The following is a 22642-nucleotide window of genomic DNA, read 5'->3' on the forward strand; positions in this document are numbered from 1 at the left end:
TGTGCACTTTGCATGTATCATTCCACTTAATTCTTATAATGTGCCTATGAGGTGAGCACTATTATTAACATCTTTTTAAAACTATGGAAACTAAGATCTGTAGAAGTACAGCAACTATCAAGGTCACACAGCCAAGAGTCAGCTGCAGACTGGGATTCACATTAAGGTCTATGGGACCACAGGGCTTCAGTTCTTAACTCCTATGTCATGATGTCAGGCAAGGTACTGGGCATTGTGCTATGCTGTCAACCTAGATTTCTATTTTCTAAATAAATGGAATGCTCTTCTGCATCCCAGCCTATAAAGTTAGAGAGTAACCCTGGGCAGAAGCAATCTCTGTCTCAGTTTATTATTTTCACAGATGCAGAATGTGACTTCATAAGTCAACCAGAATTCCAAAGGAATACAATTCTGTACAATTTGTTTGGTACAGGTAAATAAGCAAGGTTAGGGCAACAATATCCACAGAAGACGGCCTGACATGTAAACAAAAATGCCTCTGAATACTTCTCAGTTTCTGTTCTATTATTGCTCTGTTTGCCAAACTCCAAAATGCCAATGCTACATAACTATGGGGTATACCAAATTTTTCTTAAAATTGATTTCTGTTATAGAAGGATTGATTTTCTCTAGCCCATATGATTTTCAGAATGATCCTAAAAGATATAAGAAATTATAATTATATAGAAATATAATTTTTCTAAAAACAGCACTCAAGCCAATGGGAAAACTAGTCCAAAAAAGAGTCATGTCAGGAAAATGTCAAGAAACAGCCAAGTCTACCAAAAACTGCTATGAAAACACACAATGGACCCTTAACAGAGAAGATTAGCTGGTTATAATCTCTATTATGAAAGATTGCTTTATTTTGTTGACATTCTGATATAAAGACTTAGTGAAACACTTTATGTTAAAAATAATAGCTTTAATTCTGGCTTAATAAACAAATTTGCATAAAAGACATGTCCTTTAAGAATACAATTTTTGAAAATTTAGTATGTGAAAGTCAAACGCACCTACCCTTAGGTTCTAGATCTCTGAATAAATGAAAATTCACTTGGCTCGGCATTCTCCTTATAACCCAAGCTGTTACATGCACACGGGGTTCTAGTGGGCTCCAGCTGCAGAGGTCACAACTGGAGGAGGAGGAATTTAAACACAGGACACGAAGGCCTCTTTATGGCTCGTGGAAGAGACAGAAAAGAGGATACCCCCTTCCCAGATTCTTCCGTCATTGGCAAAAGGAAGGAAACCAGAGTTTAGAGGGCACTGAAAAATTAATTTGATCCTTCTCTGTGATTGGTTGGAAAGTCTGAAGCCAAGGGAAAAAAATAAAAAAAGCTATAAAGGACAAATAATGCCATCCTGCATACTGAATGGCCTCTGGCTGGAAGAGAGGAATTGAGGGGAGAGAGGGATGAAAGAAGAGGTGAGAATTTGAGAAAAAGATACAGATCTGTGACTCCGGAAGTATCAAGAGAAGCTCTCAGATTTTTGGTCCTATGAGTAATGTAAATTTAAATATTTTAATAGAGATAGTTTTATTTTAAAAAGACAATTGTGCTTTCCTTGATACCCCAAACCCAGCTACGGGGCTGTGTTCTCCCCCTGCCAACTGGTGGAGCTCTGGCACAACTGACTGAGCTCAACAAGCCCCCTTTGGAGGCTGAAGCTGCAAAAGCTCAAAGCCTAAAGTCCCATCCAGTTTGGAAATCCACTGTCTCATTAATACAAATAAGATTTTGACAATATTTGAAATTAATTAGTTCATTTATTTTGCATAAATGGTCGAGCAATGCCATTTTTGGAGAAGCTGTCAGTTTACGTGGTGATGAGATGAACCATAGACATCCTCATCCACCAGAGATTGTTTCCCATAAATGTAACAAGTAATCTGCTACATCTTTCAATCTTATAAGAGTCCTTATGTAACTAAGCAGGACCATATGGGGCCTCCCCGGAACAGACCCCTCACCCCATGCCTTCTGCCTGCCTCTTGTCTGAAGAAAACCTGTAGCATACCTAGGCTTTCTGCAAGTTCCAACGAGTAAATTTAATCAGAGAAGTGAGAAAATGCAGATGGAAAGGAAAACAGTCAAACAAGACAAAATAATAACAGTATAGCCATTAAACAAAGTCAAGGACCTTCAGTTCCTCCTCAAGGGCCATAGATACTATTCTGAGCCATGTCCTTTGAGCTGTTTTGCAGATACTGAAGCCCCTACCAGGTGGAAGAAGTTAACTGCATGCTGCCCACAAGCATGTAGACCCCAGACCAGTTGGAACCAGAGGATTGATGATGTTGACTCCCAATTACCTCACCACCAACCAATCAGAAGAAGGTCCATGAGCTGATTACACACCCCACCACCCCCCTCTCTCATCCTGTCATTAAAAACCTTCTCCTGAAGCCTTTGGGGAGTTTGGGCCTTTTAAGCACTAGCTACCTGGACTCCTTGCTTGGCGCCTGCAGTAAATGCTGCACTTTCCTTCACCACAACCTGGTGTCAGTAGATTGGCTTTACTGTGTGTGGGTGAGCGGACCCAAGTTTGGTTCAGTAACACTTAGAAAAGCAATAAATTAGCACCACTAAAAATCTGATATTTACAGCTGTAATTTTACCCAAGGTGGTTGTTTTGATGGCACAGGATTGAGAGCGAGCCAGGCTATGCTGGTTCCAGCTCTCCTGGGCACCAGCTATGAGATGACAGACAGTTCTCACTGTGAAAGGAGGAGAAGAATGCTTTTTTGCAGGACTGATGTGCTAGGGTAGGCGCACTTGAGACTCATTCAATACATGACGGCAATTATTATTACTATGATTATTTTTAAAATACCAAAAGCAGCTCACTCTTTGTTGGCATCCTCTATGGGGAGATCATCATCCTCATTGTGAGCGCTGAAACCAAGCCTTCAGCACACACCACCTTGTCCTTCGGTTTGTGGCTGGTTTGGCAAACTCTTGTGCCAGGTTCTCAGAACCTAGTTCTCTTAAATTCTAACTGATGCAGTAAAGTCTTTATACCATGTGTCAAGCACAAAATGCTTTTCAAGTTTCGAGTTTTACAAATTTATGTAAGATGAAATGAAATATCCATCATCTACAATAAATTCTATTGTTCCCAGAAGGGGTAGATAAATCTCAAGGCATAATTATACTCCTGCCTGCCGTGACCTTTGAAGATGCATATCTGCTTGAAAAATAATAGAATAATTCCTCCTTAGTGAAAAGCATTTGAGTTTCTATTTGAACTATGCTTTAAAAAAAAACACCTATGGATACTTTATTTTCACTACGGGGGTCATCTTCAGTTTCTCGGGGCTTGATTTTTCTAATAGTCTAACAGAAACGATTAATCACATTTGGCCGCATGTCTGCATGTATCTTTTATTTATCAAATGAAATTATTTTCCCCATGTTTGTTTTCCAAGGATATGCTCATATTCTACCTAAACTTAGTAGAAAACAGACAGCAGCAGTTGTGAAACATCCATGCCGTGATTAATGCTCTCCTATGGAACAATACTTTTTAGCAACTCCTGCTGTTTGTTTAAATTTGCTTAGGAAAATTAGGATGCCTCCCCGTAAATAGTCACGGGAATTTACACAACACTGCCAGCAGTACAATTCAATTTCTTTGAACATTTCCTGAGCACTTCACCTTTTCGAAAAAAAAGTGAGAGAAACCATGGAGAGTATGAAAGAGAAGGAAAAGGTGGGAACAAGAACACAGGCAGGGGTGAGGGTGGAGGGGTTGTAGGTGGATGGGGGAGGGGAGGAGGAAGGAGAAAGGAGGAAGATGAGGGGAGAGAAAGAAAGAATAAAATGGAAGCAACAAAAGCCATCCCTGCCACACTCTCTTTGCTCTGCAACTGCTTTTCCCCGTGCCCACGCAACAAATGGCTTCACCAAACTTCAACCATGTCTTAACACCTCCGGACTCCAAAGATGAGCTCCTGATAACGCACCCCACGTTGTGTGTGGCTGTGGCTACCCAGAACTGAAAACTCAGCAAAATCACGCTTGCACTCATGTCTTTCCTCCCCGCTCACACTTTTGGGTCCCAAATCTTGCATTTTTGAGAAACAAGATGAGCTTAGGGGTGCTGCCTTCTCTATTATGTATATAAACCAGAAACCCTCCTGGGATTCCTAGGTCGAATCACCATGCCCTAGAGGGGCCACAGCTGATTACAAAGTGGGGCGGGGGAAGGGGGAATCTTTCTCTGCAAACCTGGGAACCAGAGCAGGAGGTGGTGGAGCTGTTCTAGGAAGGGGGGCTTCACAAATGGGCAAGAAACTGGACTCAAGTGACCCCCTGGGCCCTGGAGGCATCACGGAGGTCCCACAGCGTCGGGACACTTTGCTGTCAAGAAATAAGGTGCCTCATTTCCTGCCCTAAGAATTAAGCAACTAGTCAGCGCTCTGCTTTGTGCTTTGTTTTGCAGATTTCGCGTTAAAAGAAAATGAAAGAACAATCTTACCCATGAGGAATTTTGCTCAGGACATAATATCCAGTATAGGAGTGTTGATATATCTGAAACAGACAAAAAAAAACAAGAAACAATAAAACAAGCATTGAGACAATGGTTGTGATTATGATATTTTTCAAATCACTGTGAATCCTAATAAACATCCCCGGACCAAAAGTAGTTAGTCAGGAGACCTGGCGGCAAAGTCTTTTATTTACTCAGGAAGTTAATTTGCATACCTTGTTTGTTTTATTTTCACCATTTGCATGTAGTTACGGGCAGCCAGAGGCTAGATGCCATCTCCATGACTACCTGGCTTGTGATTAAATCCGGGGCAGAGACTTCCAGCTCAACTAAGTGTAGCACAGCACTAACGGGGACACGGCGCACTGGAGGCTGCCCGACAGCCAGCTGCACCCCGAAACCGTAAGACCCACGCACTGCTGTAAACCACGGCCGATGCTACTGTGTATCCTCGGTGAGTCCTGAAGCCAAGATAGGCTTAACTGGGCAAACTCCTGCCCCCTTGGACAATTTGATGTGCAGGTTTTAGCTTCACGGAGTGGTCAATAAACTAAGAACTCATTGCAAGGGGAGCATGGCTTTCAAAACTAAGGTAACAACAACAAAACAGCATTTCCAAACTCCTGTAACTCCCAAATCTCAGATGTCCCTCTTAAACTCTTGAACCAGGAGAATACTCCCCAACCCATAAATGCAGTGACTACAATGCGAGGGATACCCCCAAAGAAGGGAGAACGTGGTCTCCATCCTCTCCAGCTTTCTGGACAGAGGCCCTCCCCAGGGTGTGGAATGTGATGGGTCACCGTGCAGGGTTGAAGTGAGAACCGTACACTTCACTTTCTTTCCGCTACCTGTGGAACTTTGGAGAGCTGGCACCCTGTGTGGGCAGACGTTCAGGGACTAGCACTTTGCAAGCAGCTTTCTGCAGATGACAGGCGAGGGACATGCAGCCGAGGCGGACAGATCTACTGTAGAGCACGTGTCATATGGATGCGTTTGGAACTGATGATGGAAGTGAATCTTCAAAAGAAAAATGGGTAGGATCTGCTAATACCTCTGACCCCCCATCTAGTCTGGGCCCCCAGATTAATTTCTAGGAAATCACAGTGGATCAGTTATTTGGAGAAAAAGGGCCCAGATATAAAAAATAAACAACAGCACTTAAGTCCCAATGACCTTTTGCTTCCAGTGATGTCAAGACTCCTGAACCAGACACCTGGGGCCTGGGGTGACCTGCTGGATGGCAGGAGATGGGCATCTGACTGGGGAATTACCTTAAATACTGGTTATTATGAAGAAATAACCTCTAAGGAACAAGACCGTGAAGAAGAACTTCACAGAGCTGCCATGGCGATCTGAGCAGGACCAGAGGACCCTGACTGCTGTTTCTGAAGCGCTGCACGGCGATGCCCCCCCAGGAGAAGGAAGGGCCTGTGGACCAGCCACTGTGTCCTGAGCAGACTGATGCTCAGAGAGTCCCTCAGAGGTCCTTGAGCTTTGACACAACGTCGCCTCTGTGAGCAGATGCCGGAGCACAAGCTGGGTGGATCCGTCCCACTTCTCCACGGTTAAGGCGTCGGGTGCTGTGCTGTGTAGTGTTTCCGACCTCTCCTTCCAACTATGTGTCTTTTCATACTGTGTGTCTCACTTTATTTTCACAGTAACCCCAGGAAGGCAAAAGATTACCTCTGCTTGTTGAGATAGGAAAGTGAGGTCCAGAAAGGGTAGAGGAGGGTGGAGGAAAGGCAAAGGGGAGGGGAGGAGTGGGGGCACAAGGGAGAGGAGCAGAGCAGGGAGGGTGGACCCTGATTCTGCACCCTTGAGTGCTGGGGGACTTCGTGACTCAAACAAACAGAATGTGACGGAAATGATGGTCTCAGGCTTCTGAGAGCGGGTTATAAAAGGTATCGTGGGGCTTCCCTGGTGGCGCAGTGGTTGAGAATCTGCCTGCCAATGCAGGGGACGCGGGTTCGAGCCCTGGTCTGGGAAGATCCCACATGCCGCGGAGCAACTGGGCCCGTGAGCCACAACTACTGAGCCTGCGCGTCTGGAGCCTGTGCTCCGCAAAAAAGAGAGGCCGCGATAGTGAGAGGCCCACGCACTGCGATGAAGAGTGGCCCCCGCTTCCCGCAACTGGAGAAAGCCCTCGCACAGAAACGAAGACCCAGCACAGCCAAAAATAAATAAATTAAAAAAAAAAAAAAAGGTATCGTGGCCACCTCCTAGCTCCCTTTCAGATCACTTGCTCTGGGGGAGGCTGGCCACCATGGTGTGTGGACACTCGAGCAGCCCTGTGGGGAGGTCTGGGTGGTGGGGGGCCGAGGTTCTTCCCCGTTCGATCACCAACATCCAGCAAGGAACTCAGGGAGCTTGGAAGTGGATTCCTCACCTGCAGTCAAGGCTTCAGATGATGCAGCCCTGGCTGATAACCTCACGAAAGAACGTGAGCCACAGATGCTCAGATAAGATGGTCCTGAATTCCTGACCCACAGTAACCATGAGATAATAAATGTTGGTTATCTTGAGCCACTAAGTTTTGGATAGTTTCTTACACAGCAATAGGTAAATAACATATCTAGTTTAAATCCAAAGAAAAAAGATAGCTAATAAATCAGATGTGAGTACACTGAGTTACTGGGTTCCCTCCCTAAAAACTTGCAGCAACTTCTAAAACAAATAGACAAATTCCTTATCCAAAGAGTGTCAGTACAGAAGAAGTGAGGGGCTGGTGGGGGGGCATTATAGGCAAAAACCCTTGGAGGAAGCCTTTGAAATGACCGCAGAGAACAGTCCAAAGCACTGAAGGAGACGGTGGCGGTGATGCTGGTGTCGAGAGTGGCTGGCATTTTGAAGCACATACTATGTACTAGGTAGCGTGCCAGCTCCTTAGCATACATGGATGCATTCAATCTGCATGAGGAAGGTATCAGTATTCCATTTTTAGGATAGGAAAATTGAGTCAAACGCAAGCAAGATTTGGCCTGAGGTCTGTTTCTCTCTAAGCACATATTGGAAATTGCCTGAACAAAGGGTACAGCTCTTAACTCTCAAGTTACAAATCCAAGTTGATTGTTGTCAACTGAAAACTCCAGAATACCAACAGACATAATAAACATGCAAAGTAAGGACATGTGCTGTCTTTCTTGGTCTTATTTAATCCATCTGGAAACAGTGATTTCAATTCATTCTCTGGTTATGACATTCCCAAACCCCTAGACTTACATCTTTGCATACCTCTTTAAATATACCTGCAAATGACCCTGAAATTCAGCTTTGTGACTATCTTCTGAGTGGAACCGATGAGAAAAAGGAAGACAGAATTAAAATAACCTTATAAGGGCAATGGTAAGAAGAAGATGAGAGAGAACTATCCCTTTACAATTCTATGTCTGTACTGTCAGGCAAAAAGAAAAAAAAAGCATATATGGATGGGAAATGTAATAGAATATCTGGAAAACTAAATCACTAATTAGAAAAATTCACACGAAATGAAAGAGAGTCAAGACATAGCGACTGGATCTGCCAACTATGTATGGGACAGAAGCATTCCAGAGTAAACTGTTAATGCAAATGGAAAGCCTTTAACATGAAAGTGCAATTATGACTCAAGTGCTACTCAAAAAAACGGGGAAGTGGGAGGAAGATGCGAGGATTCTCTCATTGCTCCAAGAGGAAACAATCAAGTACCATTCTCTTCCACAAGATATTCCCGCGACCTGGAGCCAAAAGAACCCCAGGCACAAAGAAAACAACTTTGAAAGAGGACAAATTTCAAGAGTTTCATTTGCACCATCGACGCCTTACCTCAAAACGCATTAACGATAAGCTATATCTCACTGAAAGAATTTGTTCCTTGGAGAGATAAAAGTCTTTTTTTGTGTGTGTGGTCTCTTTCTCTTTTATTTATGCTTCTTTCTTTAAAACAGACTCTAAATACTTCTGATCATGGAAAAAAGTACAAAGAGTTGGAAGCTGATAAGACTGCATTGTTATTTTTCTGTGAGTGGACTTTTCGAAGTTCATGAATGTAAGTTACTTTGGTTTCTTCCCACAGCAACAAATCGCTCTTGGAAAATGAATGCATGAAAACCTGTTACCCAAAACACCATTCACAAGATGGGAAGACAATTTCAGCATATTATTTTTTAAAATATATCATGCAACATAGTTGATACTGGCATTCAATAACTGGGAAAAAATAACCAGTGAAGGGCTTGTCTTGGGCTAAGGTCATATTTGGTCTGCTTCTAATGTTTCTGAAACATCACTCTGCCCACAGCTTTCTTTCTGATCGTCTCCCCTCATCGCCCCCTGAGCCACACTTTTGCTTTCTCTCCGGTCTTTCCTACCTCAGCCCCATCACGCACACTAACCCAGGCTCACTTTACATCTTCTTCCTCTATGAAACCTTCCACTCTTGTAGTTTTAAACTATGATTATCTGAATATTGGTAATTTCACAGATCTATCTCCTCAACTGTAGACCAGTGTACCAGATCCCCTCTCAACATCTCCATCTTATGTGTCACAGGCACCCCAAACTCACTATTCTCCAAGCTATCTCTTATCCACCCTCAAAACCTAGTTCTCCTTTGATACTTCCTGTCCCAGTCGGCGGCTCCCTCATCCCCTCAGTAATCTGAGCTGAAAACCTAGTTTCTCCTGACTCCATTCTTTGCCTCCTTCCTCCTCTGGCTCAATTCAATCTATCTCCAAATCGTGCCAAATTAACTTAAGTCCTTCTCAAATCCATCACCCACTCCTCATCCCTATGGCAAGCACCTTCCTTCAGACCTCCCCCCATCCTTCCTCTCCAGGACTAACCTCTGTGATCTTGACCCCATTCCCTCCTGATACCTGTTGAACTTTATCAGCTCCTCTACCACGAATTACGTGCCTTATATTTTTCATCACTCCCTCTCCTTGTTCCTTCTCCTGAATCTGTAGAATTCAAATCTCCCACATTAAAAAATCCTTGGTCGTTCCCCCCACCACCCCTCCGACTCCTTCTTCTTTTTAACTATCATGGCAGTTCATAAGGAAAGTCTACACTGCTTCACTTTCTATCACTTTGAACCCACTGCATTATCCTCCCGACGTCCTCAAAGTGCCACCTCCAAGCGATGTCCCGCTGCCGTACATAATGATATCTTCCTAATTTCCAGCCCGCTCGCTCTCTCTGCGGTACGTGATAAAGGTGATAGGAATCCTTCTCCCTTCTTCATTCCATGGCAGGTCACTGCTTTCAATCTCCTCCTGCCTTCCTCCTTCCAGCCTCTTTGCCTTTCCCTCCTGCTGTACAGACCCCTTGAATGGATGCAGGCACCAACCTGCCACTCTTGGGGGTCTCCCTTGTTGGTCTACACCCTTGGTCTGGAAGAGCACATTCATTTCTGCTTTCTTGTGAGGCTTCTTACGGAATTCATATTTGTATGCTTGATCCATCTTCTGAGTTCTAGACTCAGCTTGTGTTGGGCCTTTCAGCATAGATGCTTTTACCCAAAACTTTTACACCACATTCAATATTTTGAAAACCAAATAAACTCTTTTCCTCCTAGAGAATTCTCTTTGATGTGCTTCCACTTACCTGGTCTCTCGGTAGAAACACACTGGAATTAGCTCCAACCATTTCTATTCCCTCCTTTCCTTACTATCCATGTACAATTGGTTTCCGAATTTCACTGGACTTGTACCTTTGGAATGAACCTTAAATTCATAGCACGTGTTCCACCCTCAGTAACACTGCCCTAGCTTGGGATGCCTGAGTGGCCCCAGTGACCTTCCAGTTGACCTGCCAGCCTCCCGCCACTGCTCCTCCCCCTCCTTCCCACGGCCTCGGGACGTCCCTTCTTCACAGCGACAAGTCGGGAGCAGTGTGGCGGGTGTGGTGGTTCGGGACAGCTCTGGAGTAGGACACACCTACTCCTGTGGAGCCACTACTATTATTACACAGGTTTAGAGGAAGACGCAGGATCAGTTCTCAGCCTGCTTATCACCCGAGGGGTGGACTCAGGAAAATTACTTAACCTCTGAGCCTGAGTGTTAGAGCTGTGAGTATTTGCTCAGGAAATTTAAACCACGAGAAAGGAATCAAGAATGCTCTTGTTTAAATTTTAAGGAGAGGGCTTCCCTGGTGGTGCAGTGGTTGAGAATCTGCCTGCTAATGCAGGGGACACCGGTTCGAGCCCTGGTCTGGGAAGATCCCACATGCCACGGAGCAGCTGGGCCCGTGAGCCACAACTACTGAGCCTGCGCGTCTGGAGCCTGTGCCCCGCAACGGGAGGGGCCGCGATAGTGAAAGGCCCGCGCACCGCGATGAAGAGTGGCCCCCACTTGCCGCAACTAGAGAAAGCCCTCGCACGAACCTAAGACCCAACACAGCCAAAAATAAAATAAATAAATAAATAAATTTTAAGGAGAATTATACGATCTAGTGACTAGCATTATGCAGAATCCATGAAACTCTTTTTTTCTCTACTCTTTTGGGCTGTTAAGAAAACAGGAATTCCACTGAGAATGCAGAGTTGGAGCTAACTTATTTCAAGGGCTGGGAGAGGTAGGAAAACAACTGAGATTTTGCCCTGGGTGCCTGGTCAGCACAATCTCTCTATTCTTTAGTGTTCCAATAACGAGATGGATGGTCCCCTGAGGTGGTAAGCCCCCCAGCGCTGACAGAATTCAAGCAGAGGCTGGACAGCCGTTGTGAGGAGTGCTCTAGAATGGGTGTGAAACGGAGCAGGACCCTATGGTCCTTGCCCCCCCCATGTCCACCGCCTGCCTTTCGTCTGTGGAAAAACTTTAGCCAAAGAATAAGTTTAATCAGAGAAATGAGAAAATGCAGAAACAACAGAAAAAAGTCAAAAGAGATCAAATCAGAATAGTCAGTAAGCAAAGTCCAGGACCTTTAGTTCCTCCTCAAGGGCTACAGGTAACATTCTGAGCCCTGTCCTGTGAGCTGTCTTACAGATACCGAAACCCACCAGGCGGGAGAAGTTAACTACATGATGACCAGACGTAGCCATGACGTAAGCGGCCACAGTCCCGAGAACCGGCCTCAGGGAAGTGGGAACAAATGACTGCATTTGGTACATATTTCCTCACCCTTTGCCAACTTTTCTGATATCATTTCGTGAAGTCAAAGTTCTTGTTGTAATAATTTTAAAAGAAAATTTCTCTGGAGGGCCCCAAATAACTAGAAACAAATTGAAACATTTAGTAAAAGAAAAAAAAAGATGTTTAGCTCCTATGATGTAACATAAATGTTAGGAAATGACTCCATATAAACAAAATGTCCTTTGTTTTCCCCTTGGTTGCATATGCCGTTCCCTCCTCATGATCTGGAACTCACAGTTCAGTGTAAAAATCTAGCAGGTGTAAAACAGAGCAGACACAGGGTTGCCAGTTTCAAACCACAAAAGTAATTAAAAGCCCTTAGGATTCAGTATTTGCATCTCAACTCCTCTCCTCCTGGAAGCACTGGTCTTCCACCAAACTTTCCAGATTTAAGAGAGCAGAGATGGTGGCTTCCTCTTGAACCTGCGGTCTCTGCAAATGTCTAGTTCTGCTCTGCGTACCACACCCACCCCTAATACGCCCTAATTCATTCTTTTGCGACCAATCCCCATTCATCTAACTTCTTAGTAGAGAATGTTTCTTTCATCCTCTGTGTCCTTCACACATAATGCTCTCCAGAAATCACTATGAGAACATCTGAGGATAAAAACAACATGGTTAAAATGAGGATGCATCTAAATAAATATCTTAAATTTCAGAGATGAACAGTAAAACTTTCAGCTGTGATTCGGATCATGTTTCCAAATATCCATTTCAAGAGCATCTCTGACATCCAGAAATAGCTGAGTAATTTCTTTTTAATCATTTCCTGTGTCTTCACTTGGACATTTCAATTCAAGGAGCGCGTCCATGTGTCTTAAGCTCATCTTCTGGAGACAAATGAAATCAGTCATAGGGTTGCTAGGAAGAAATTCAAAGGAAGTGATCCATGAGGCTCTCCTTCCTAACTGATTTTCAGGGACACACGCCAGCGCGCCCCAACTTCCTCCCGGGCTCTGTCACTCCCTGTCCTCTGCGTGGCCGGCCACTAAGAAACGATGCCCGATTTCCATACTCTTCCTGGCAGCCAACTTCCCTCCCTTGCTGCCCTCTCTGTTCTATTGTTTTGCCAGGCCTTTCTGCTGACTCATTCTTGATTTTGCTTGAGAACACAACCTTTTCTTTTTCCTTGCTCTCTTTTCTGTCTCTTCTCACCTGCACATACTGCCTGTAGGATCAGCCTTGTGGAGAGGCAAGGTAAAAATAAATAAAAATTCCTTACATCATAGAGACCTTTAGAATTTACAAACCACTTTTTTCTGTATCCTTTGACTTGACCCTCACAACACCTGGTCCTGTGGCTGGAGTATCAATAGCTCCTCCTCGATTCTCTTTTAAATTAAGAAACAGAGGCTCAGAGATGCAAACTGATTGGTCCAAGGTCACATACTGTCACAGGAACAGACGCGGGAGGTCAATGTCTTTTCACGTGTGGCTTGACCTTGTTCTCACTATAACACCCTGTCAAGAAAGCTTCTCCCACCCTCAATCACCTCCTCTTTACCAGCCGTAAAGGCTACTGACAGACCCATTTTCAAGAGAACAATATTAAGAAGAAAGTAACCGTGAGAAGATTAACGCCAGAGCCATAATCAGCTCCCCCACTGCACAAGACCAGCTACCAGCCGATGGACGTCAAGGCCTTGGGGAACGGCACAGAATCCCAGTGGTCCCGGGGGCCAGAGTGGGACACGGAGAGAAAGGAGGACGTGGAGGGGGTGGCACGGGGGAAAGTCGCTCGCTTGCAGCTACACAGGGCTGGGCTGCGGCACCAGCTCCCTTGCACAGCAGCTCACCAGCTTCTCTGGAGCCTCTCCTGACCCCTGTCCCTGGTGACGCTGAAGGCCAAGTGCACTGGACTCACTTCAAAGGACAGAAAAAGAAGACAGTGCGTGAACACCTGGTTCTCTCCTCTGGTAAACGGGCGCTGATGGAGGGAGGACCCACTGGCACTTAAGTAGCACAATACAAAGACCAACAGCGGCAGGTCCCTCCTTGACAAGAAGGTGCACTGGAAACACCTATGTGTTCCCAGGGCCCCGGCTGCGTCTACACCGGCCGCCACCGAAGGCCAGGGTGAGAAGTCCAGTCAGTTCCTCCTCCCCCTCCCCCTCCTTCCCCCTCTTCTGCTTTCTTTTTCTTTACACCTCTGTATTTGTGTGTGTATCATAGGATGCTGAGTAGCAGGTAGATTGATGTTTGGCAAGTCAGTCTCCCCCCACCGACGCTCCCATCACAGTCCCAGTCCCCCGTTTGCCATCACCTGCTCACTGTCTCCGCGTGGGTACTCTGCCCTGTTTATCCACGTCTAAGGCGACTACTTTCTCCTCTCACCGCCTCCTGACTTCCCGTTCACGTGCAGCAGGAACCCTCCTGTGCTCACACGTAGGAGTGGGGTTTGGACCCGGGTCTGACCTCTCACCAGACTGGTCGTTTGGGTACCTTTCTTTCATTTTCTCTCCTCCGGATCCCCCTGGACCCGGTACAGGCCCCCGTCCCTCAGGAACTTTCTAAGATGTTGCCATCTGCCCAACACATCCTGATATAACACTTCCTTCACCTTCACTTGAACTTCAGCAAGTTCCCCCTGCCTCCCTCTCGAGTTCCCTTCTCAGAGACTCTCTGATGTGACATCGAAGCGACCTGGGCAGCGTGTTGGCGAGACCCCTCCCCCCCATCCCATGGGCATTAGCGTCAGTCAGCTGGTGCCAGATGAGAAGCAAGGGCTGGGGCTTTTCTGCAAATGGCCACAGAGCCACAGCTCCTCGAAGACAGGACCAGGGCACAGTGGTCCAGGAGAGAGTCTTAGCGCCGCCTGGAACGAAGCATCAGGGGACAAATGGACGGGTCCCCAGGAGTGTGTTCTCCCAGTCATGCCCGACTGAGGGTTTTCTACAACTGACGGCTGCCCTTCCATATCAGAAACCCAGCGTTCTGCATCCAAGGCTGATTCAGCTACACGCTGATGGTTCTTAATCCACAGAGTCCCTTAAAACAAATCCTTCGTGGGTACGATAGACAATAAATTAGGATACAAGTGACCTGAGAAGATTCTGGAATCCAACGGGTAGAAATCGCTGAGAGCGACCTGTCGCCCAGCTGCCCCAGCAGACACACCATCTGCGCTGCCACGCTTTGTGTAACACTTCATACTCCCTGCAGTATGACTTCCTTGTAGCTCGCTCTCTCATTTTCATGAACATTTTTGAAGGTTTTGTTCTCGTCCACGTTACTATGTTTTCCGTGCACGTCGTACTAGGTTTTGTGGGAGGTCATGTCTGTGCTTCCCCCCTTCTCCTCCACCTCTGAGACAGCTCATGTTTCCCTTTCTTGAGTTTCTTGAGAACCCCCCATTCTCAGGCTCTTCTTTGCTTATGCTCAGAGGCCTTTCCTTTCATTTTTCAGCAGTAAAAGAGATCCTCAATGCCCCTGAGACAGGCAGCTCCTGGGTGACATGGACACTAATGGTAGGAAAAGAAGGGAATTCTGGCAGAGGCTGGCTTTCCTGCTCTGATTCCAGCTTGCTTTCTGTCCCCTTGGCTGCCTCCTTCTGGAAGAATCAACCCGGGTGAGCAAAGGGCTGGGACTTGTACCACAGCCCTGGGAGCGATTTCAGAGGTTCCAGTGGGTCTGGTTTGACTGGACACCATACACGCACAATGAGGGGTAATCAGGTACCACCAGGGTCCTGCCTATGCTTCCAGAATAACGAAATCTGGCATCTGTGATTATCATCATAACCAGCCTCTCCGATGTCTTCTTGATCTGGAATTACCAAATATAATGCCATTGTTACTATATAATGTGCCACCCAAACAGGCACAGAGAAAGTGGAGCGATCAATAATTATGTTGGGAAAACAAGCACAAATTGTTTGTCTGCAACCACCCGTTCCAGACAAACCAAGATATATGGTTTCCCTCGTTATCGCTGCTATGTGAGCGATCCTACCACAGCCAGAATAAGAAATTTTTTTCTCAGTTTAACTAGGGGCAGGCACTTGTAGAAAGAAATTCAACAAAGACCTGGTAAATGAGTCTAAAAACAGACAAACTAAGCACGGGGGTGGGGTACTGTGTCGAGCACGTCTCCAAGAGGACTCACAAAGCCCGAGGCTGTCAAGGCACCATCTTCGCCCAGGTCAGCTCCTCACGCCACATGGCACCTGCCTCGTTCCCCAACCTCGAGGCAGACGTCCCACGCCAGAGTTGGACGGCACTGTTTGCTGGCAGGTGTTACGTGCCCAGCTTGAGGTGAGTGGAGAGGGCACTGGGGCTGAGAGGGGTCGTGGCTGGTAGCTGAACAGTGAACACAGGGCAGGAGGAGAAAACCTGGGGACAAGAGGCTGGAAGGACCATCTTCCTTCAAGTCAGAAGAGGTAACTTAAAGGTTTAGAAAGCGCATACTGAAACAAATGTAGAAAAAGCCCTGTAATCAATTGGTTATACATACGTAGGGTTGTACCAACCTCGGAGGGGCTTAATACATACTATGAACATTATAGACACATATTATAGACACATTCTCAGCAGTCTCCCAAATCATGCCATAGTTACTAGGATATAACATCCCAGGTTAGGAGGAAAAGTAGATGGAATCAATAAAAAAAAAAAAAATTCAGGTCCAGAGTTGACTATCCTTGAGACAAAAAGAACTCTTGAAAATGGGGGGGGGGCAGGGGACGAGGGAGTACCTGGGGTGGTGTTTCAATTTTCATTCATCTATGAATGTCCCTAGAAATCTCAGTCTGAAGAGATTTCAAAATGTAGGGCATCCTAAAGAAAATCATAGGTGATCTTAAAACGGCATTTAGTTGATTTAATGTGAGTTGTTTGTCATCGTGGATGGGGAGAGATCCACTGAAATGATACAGGAAAGTACTGTCTGCAGGTGAGGACAAAACTGTGCCATGAGGTCAGGGAGCTCAGTACACAGAAATGGAGAAGGGTGTTCTCTCTGATCGCTGATGGGACAAGAATAATTGCTTGGAGAGAAGATTCCGTGGGCAGCATCAAAAGAAGAAAAACTCATTCAGAGTTGGCATATCCTTGAAACTATCCTTGTAATTCAGAGGGAAAAACCGCAGCCCGCTTGTGTCATTACCATCGTTCTGAACATCCCCTCCTAATTGGCAATTCTGTGTGTAGTGAAATTTTGTGTTCTGTACAAGAGGGCTCTAAATATATCTTCTGGTTTGACAATTCCAAAGATATCTGAGGAATCACGGGATGGTCTGCCTTTGATACGAGTTTTAAACCAGGGTTAGAAGCAAAGGAGGTGGCATGTTAATGCACGGCATTCAGAGGCTGCACGGTTATGACGAGACCGACATCAAAAAGTGATCAGTCGATACTGACTATACGTTTGCCGTATGCTCAAGGTCCTCTAATGAGCACTTAAGGAAGAATCCTTCCCTATTTGGGCTGGGTTGCTGAGTTCTGCACTGCTGTTCCCTGAACTAAAAATACTGGCGCTAACCAGCTTGCAACGGCTCCTCAGGACTCGCCAGATGGCAACTCAGGGCTGTTCTCAGAGCTCAGGGCTGTAGCAGAGCTTTTCCAAGTGTGGTCCACAGACCACTTACTTTTGTCAGAGTCATCTAGTGTGCTTGCTAAAAATGCAGATTCCTGGTTCCACCCCATATTTGCTGCATCCGAGTCTTTGGGGCTTTGAATCTGCCTTTTGACAAAACCATCCAAATACATTAACAAGTGTTCCCGGGCGAGGACATCAACGTTTGAGAACCTCTCTCCAAGGCATTTGGTTTGCAAACCTGGCACCACGTAGTGTTACTGGGGACCTTTTAAAAAGTACTGATGCTCAACCCCAGCACCAGAGAACCTGATTTACTACATTACTGTCAGGTGACTCTAATGTGCAAGCAGGTCCACGTGACCCGTTCCTCCAAGTACACCTCTGGATGTTACTGTACATCCACACATCTACACCCAAACACACACCAACAGAGGACTGAGCCCTGGTCCACATGGGCTCCTTGCTGTCAAGTTCATCACTGAAGGTTCTCAGGGCTCTTTCAAGAGTTTCCTCTGCCCACAGTGCTATAAACTGCTGACTCCCCTCACCAACCTCAAATCCGAATCTTCCCTCTCAGCCAGTGTAGCTCAGGGTTTCCACTTGCGTATTCACACATCACTGGTGGCAGGTGAGGTATTGAGCAAACATTCTTTCCATCACCCCAGGTCTCCGCTTTCATACATAATCAAAGGGTAAAGGTAGCACCTCAAGCCTGGATTTCATTGAAATTATTGCGTAGGGCAAAGCAGGGACAGGTGACAGCATTAGGCTGAGGCTGATCTGCAGGTACTAGTAAACAGGTGGTGGATGATATATTTTGGATCATGAACACGGAGTCAAATGCCAAGGCAATGAGAAACACTGTGGCGATGATGGACAGCACTGACCAGGGACAGCCTCTCGGCTGTGTCACTCATAGCTGTGCAAACACACATTCTCTAGCCTCGGTTTCCTCATCTATGAAATGGGGATGACAACCGTACTTAATCACGTGACTGAAGTTAAAACGAGATAGTATATCTGAAGCATTTTTAGGGACAGGGTTGTGCTGGGTTCTCAGGACACCAGGTCAGCATGGAAATCGCCCCCATCGGGGAGTCTGAGGCCAAGCTTCAGCCTTGCCTTTAAGTGATAGCATGGCTCTGAGCACATCATAAACTCTGGGTTTTGGTTTCCATGTTGGCAAACTGTAGAGGTTCTGTAAAAATGTTATGAGAACCAGACTAGCCTGATGGCTAAAGCTCCTTTCTGTATTACGATTTTCTAAAGGAATCAGTGGTGTAACAATATAAAGGGGAGAACTGTGCATGAGAAAGAAACACTATGAGTCCACAGGAAGGACAGAATTCAGGTTCCTGCAAGGAGGCTGGTCTCCCAGAGACCTCGGTCCGAATATCTGCATTCAGCCCCTCAGTGAAGCCTTTTCTCATCCCTAAGAATCTCTGCTGAGTGCCCTCAGGGAGGGGAAAGGGCACCCCACCCTGCGAAAGCCCACTGGGGCCAAATGAACAGTGCTAGCCTTTGATCTGCAAGAAAAGTGACTGTGCTATTTCCCACGGGATATAGTTCCAGAACGATCCAGCCTGGAAACTTCTAGCAGCTTTCCTACAGCCACATGGGGGAAAGAGCGGAGAGTGCAGCCAGCACCAAGCCTGGAAACAAAAAGGGAGAAGCCGAGTCCTGCTCACGTCACCTGAGCCCTGGGTCTGCAGCTCCCATGGCCGCCTTTCCCCCGTCAGTGTGTCCTTCCCTCCCCTTCCTGACTTAAGCCACCTGGGGCCAAGTTTTCTTTCTCATGGAAAAAAAAAAGCATGACCGGTGCCGATTACCTGAAGAGCCTTTGTCCTCCTCCTTTTCACGCACCTAAACTTTCTCTCTTTCCCCAAACTGTCTTCCACTAGCCTGGACTCCAGGGCTCCTCTTCAGCCTCCTGACCAAGGACGACTCACTATTTCCTGAGAGCAAGCCTGTGGGGTGAGCCTTCCCTTTTTTATACACTAGTAAATACTCCAGAAGCCAAAACCCTTCAGGTTTCTTCCTTTACTTCTCTGCTGGTAACACTGGCAGGCGGTGTGGGGTGGTGAAGGCCACTGCTACCCGCACAGACGGTCGGGGATAAGAGAGCCCGAAGCCTGGTTTCAGGGTTGGTCAGCAGGTTCTACCTCAGAGGACCCATCCTTACTGACCACCTGATACAACACAGCTCCACAGTCAGATCGTATGAGCCTGAAGGCTCCTTGCTGTTTATCGGATGGAGATGGTAGTAGGATGGGAATACCAGACCCCACAATTCCAGTGTCCTTGGCTACACAAGCAATAGCTACGAACAATACATTGTGTGTATCCCCAAGAAAACGCCTGTTTCCCGCGTGGGGTGGAGTGAGGTCCATGTGGGAATAAAGACCTTGCCTCCCACCCCTCTATCCTCACAGCTGGGTTTGTTCTCTGCTCCAGATACAAAGTGCTGGGTCCTCCTACAAATCCCCAGGCAGGGTCAGTGGGCACTTCGCGTCATGGGCTAAGTCAGTGAGTCTCCTTCAAGACCAGACCAAACACGTTCTATCAGAGATACATCAACATGCAGTGGACACATAACGTGTATGTGATGTTGGGCAGTGATGCTGTGACATCAGCAGATACCCGGAGACAGTTCTGAAGACCATTCCATGGCCTCCAACTTGCAGCTGGGTTTTCTTCTTGGCTAAAAGTTATAGATTTTTAACTTGATGAAATAATATTCTTCAGAAGATAAGATTAGGGAATTTATGTGTTTGCTTCCTTCTAACGAGATGGGATCTTTAATCTAGTGTCCATTCCAGAGTGTTTTCTGTTGCTATGGTTACCTCAAGGTGAACAACTACTGCTCCTCAGGTAGGTGGAGATTGACTTTTATCTATTTGAGCTTATTTTCTCCTCCTGTTTGAATTTACTCTGTTTACTTAGTTGAACCGAGTTCTAGATCAAAGAACCGTCTTATGTTTGGAGGGAGTGGCTCTGGTGCCCTCCTTGAGAATCACTCACACCCAAGGTCACAAACAAGCAGATATTCTCCATCCCCATCATGCTGTCTCCTTCCCTCCCAAACCCTCAACCCTGTGTGTTGGCATTTTCAGACTCCTTCTAAAGATGTTGGACCCCACCCTCTTTCAATTCAAAAATAAAGGGAGACTTTGGGACTTTCCTAAGCTCACAATTTCAGACAGTCGTGAGCTGTTTATAGCAGACAATATTCAATTTTGTAAAGGCACTCAGAGCATTAGAGCCACTTGTTAGGAAGATGGATTCCTAAGTCTCGCCCCAGACCGGCCCACTGAGAGTCTCTATGGGGTGGAGCGGAGGATCAGCTTCTTCACTAACCACCTGGGAAGTTTTTGATGCTCATAAACATTTAGAGCCACAGGTTGATGGGAGACCAAGTCCAGCTGAGTATCTGGAAGGTTTGTTCAGAAAGTCTTGGTAAAAACCCGAGGCCTTCAGACAGAGCTACTCCTGGTGATGGGACAGCTGGTTGACCCGGGAAATGTGCGAGGCTCCCCAGAGCTCAGGGACCAGTGGGCTTGCCACTGGGGTGACTGGGCCCGAGAAAGCCAAATCCAGGGCCTCTGGGTGGGGCTGTACCTAAAGCATCCCAGGAAGCTGGCAGCCTACTTCTCTCCTTAAAAATCTCCTTGGGAAGAAGATTTTCTTAGAACTGGAGGGGAAACACTATGCTTAAGTGAATAAGCCAGACACAGGAGGACAGACAGTATATGATTCCTTTATATGAGGTAGTTAGAATAGGCAGGTTCATGGAGACTGAAAGCAGAACAGAAGTTACCAGGCTCTGGAGGAGGGGGAGTGGGGAGTTATTATTTAATGGGAAAGGTAGTGGTGATGGGTACACAACACTGTGAGTGTGCTTAATGCCGCTGAATTGTACACATATGAATGGTTAAAATGATATTATGCTATGTATGCTTACCACAACGACAAAAAACTGTAGAGAAGATGGATTATAATATTTTAAAATCACTGTGTAATCAATAATAGTCACTTTAGAAAGAAGTATGAATACAATCCTTGATAAATCATAAATCTAAGAAAAAAAGGGATTTTATTACTTGCAGGAGTAGTTACATGAGGTATGATTTGTTGGGCTCCAAAGTTTTTTTGTTTTGTTTTATTTTTTTTTTTATCTTGCTCACTTTTCTCATTTTACAGGTGAGGAAGCTATTTGGCTCTGGTCTCTGGTTCCAGAAATCTACTAATGGGTGAGCAACTAGTCCTCCTGATGTCCAGCTACTGTGCCCCACTGCAAACTCTCCTGTATAGTAAACCGAAAGGCCCCGAGGAAATGCATACTTTAAACTCTGCCCAGTGGGGACTTCCCTGGTGGCGCAGTGGTTAAGAATCCGCCTGCCAATGCAGGGGACATGGGTTTGATCCCTGGTCTGGGAAGATCCCACATGCCGCGGAGCAACTAAGCCCGTGTGCCACAACTACTGAGCCTGCGCTCTAGAGCCCGTGAGCCACAACTACTGAAGCCCTCGCGCCTAGAGCCTGTGCTCTGCAACAAGAGAAGCCACCGCAATGAGAAGCCCGCGCACCGCAACGAAGAGTAGCCCCTGCTAGCCGCAACTAGAGAAAGCCCGCGTGCAGTAACGAAGACCCAACGCAGCCAAAAATAAATTAATTAATTAAAAAAAAACAAAACAAAAAAACCACATTAAACTCTGCCCAGCGATCTCCTGTCTGCGTGGGGCCTCCATCTGACGGCAGCACTTGAGACAGGCCCCACTGCATGAACCCTGCACCCTCGGGCACTACCTGTGTTTGCTCAGGTGACCTCACAACAGCCCACGAGGGAGTGAATTATTACCTTCATGAAACAGATGAGAATCCTGGGTCCCAGGGTGTTTGACTTGCAAAAGTTTGCACATGGAGATGGGGACTGGGAGACAACAGCGTTGGACTCCCTTCACCCATTCTGCGATTTTTGGTCAAGGGCAAGTCCCCAGTAAACGTCTCACAGAAATGACTTACAGTCCATAAGACCCTCTCCCTCCGTGTTCCCTCTGCTTTGTTAGCTAATAAAAGTGCTCGAGAAGGTTAATACTGATACCTCAGGATGCGTCAATTAAATGAAACATTAACATTTTATGTTCGCTCCCAGGAGAATTTAACTCGGAGTTTCTACTGATTGCTTTGCTGCTGACATTGATTTAAGTACACACAATAAAGGGACCGCCAAATAGTTCAGAATAACATGTTTTTCAAGGGAAGGTAGGACAACTTTGTCAGAGAAAAGAAAACAGAGCTATAAAACCCAATAAAACATTCAAAACAAGGCACAGTAATCTGTCTGGAGTGCAAGCGTGTTTCACTCCCACCTGAGTTCTGCCTGGAAAAAAGCCCCATCAATGCTGGATGGAGGAGAAAGTGCACACAGACTCCATACCACCTTCTTCCCCTTTCCCTTCAAACATTATGGGCTGATACCGTTATTAGTCGGTTAAGTC

General features: G+C 46.2%; 1 protein-coding gene across 5 annotated transcripts in view; it reads right to left on the bottom strand.

Moving 5' to 3' along the window:
- The window catches only part of DPP6 (dipeptidyl peptidase like 6), a 1079206-nt gene that overhangs the window by 223149 nt on the left and 833415 nt on the right, over positions 1 to 22642 (bottom strand). For all 5 annotated transcript variants that reach the window (XM_036863614.1, XM_036863613.1, XM_036863617.1 and 2 more), the window contains exon 6: positions 4486 to 4538. In XM_036863614.1, coding sequence (XP_036719509.1) covers positions 4486 to 4538 — 53 coding nt within the window. The remainder of the gene's footprint in view (positions 1 to 4485; positions 4539 to 22642) is intronic.

This window comes from Balaenoptera musculus, chromosome 9 (genome assembly GCF_009873245.2).
Source record: "Balaenoptera musculus isolate JJ_BM4_2016_0621 chromosome 9, mBalMus1.pri.v3, whole genome shotgun sequence".
Taxonomy (NCBI): Eukaryota; Metazoa; Chordata; class Mammalia; order Artiodactyla; family Balaenopteridae; genus Balaenoptera; species Balaenoptera musculus.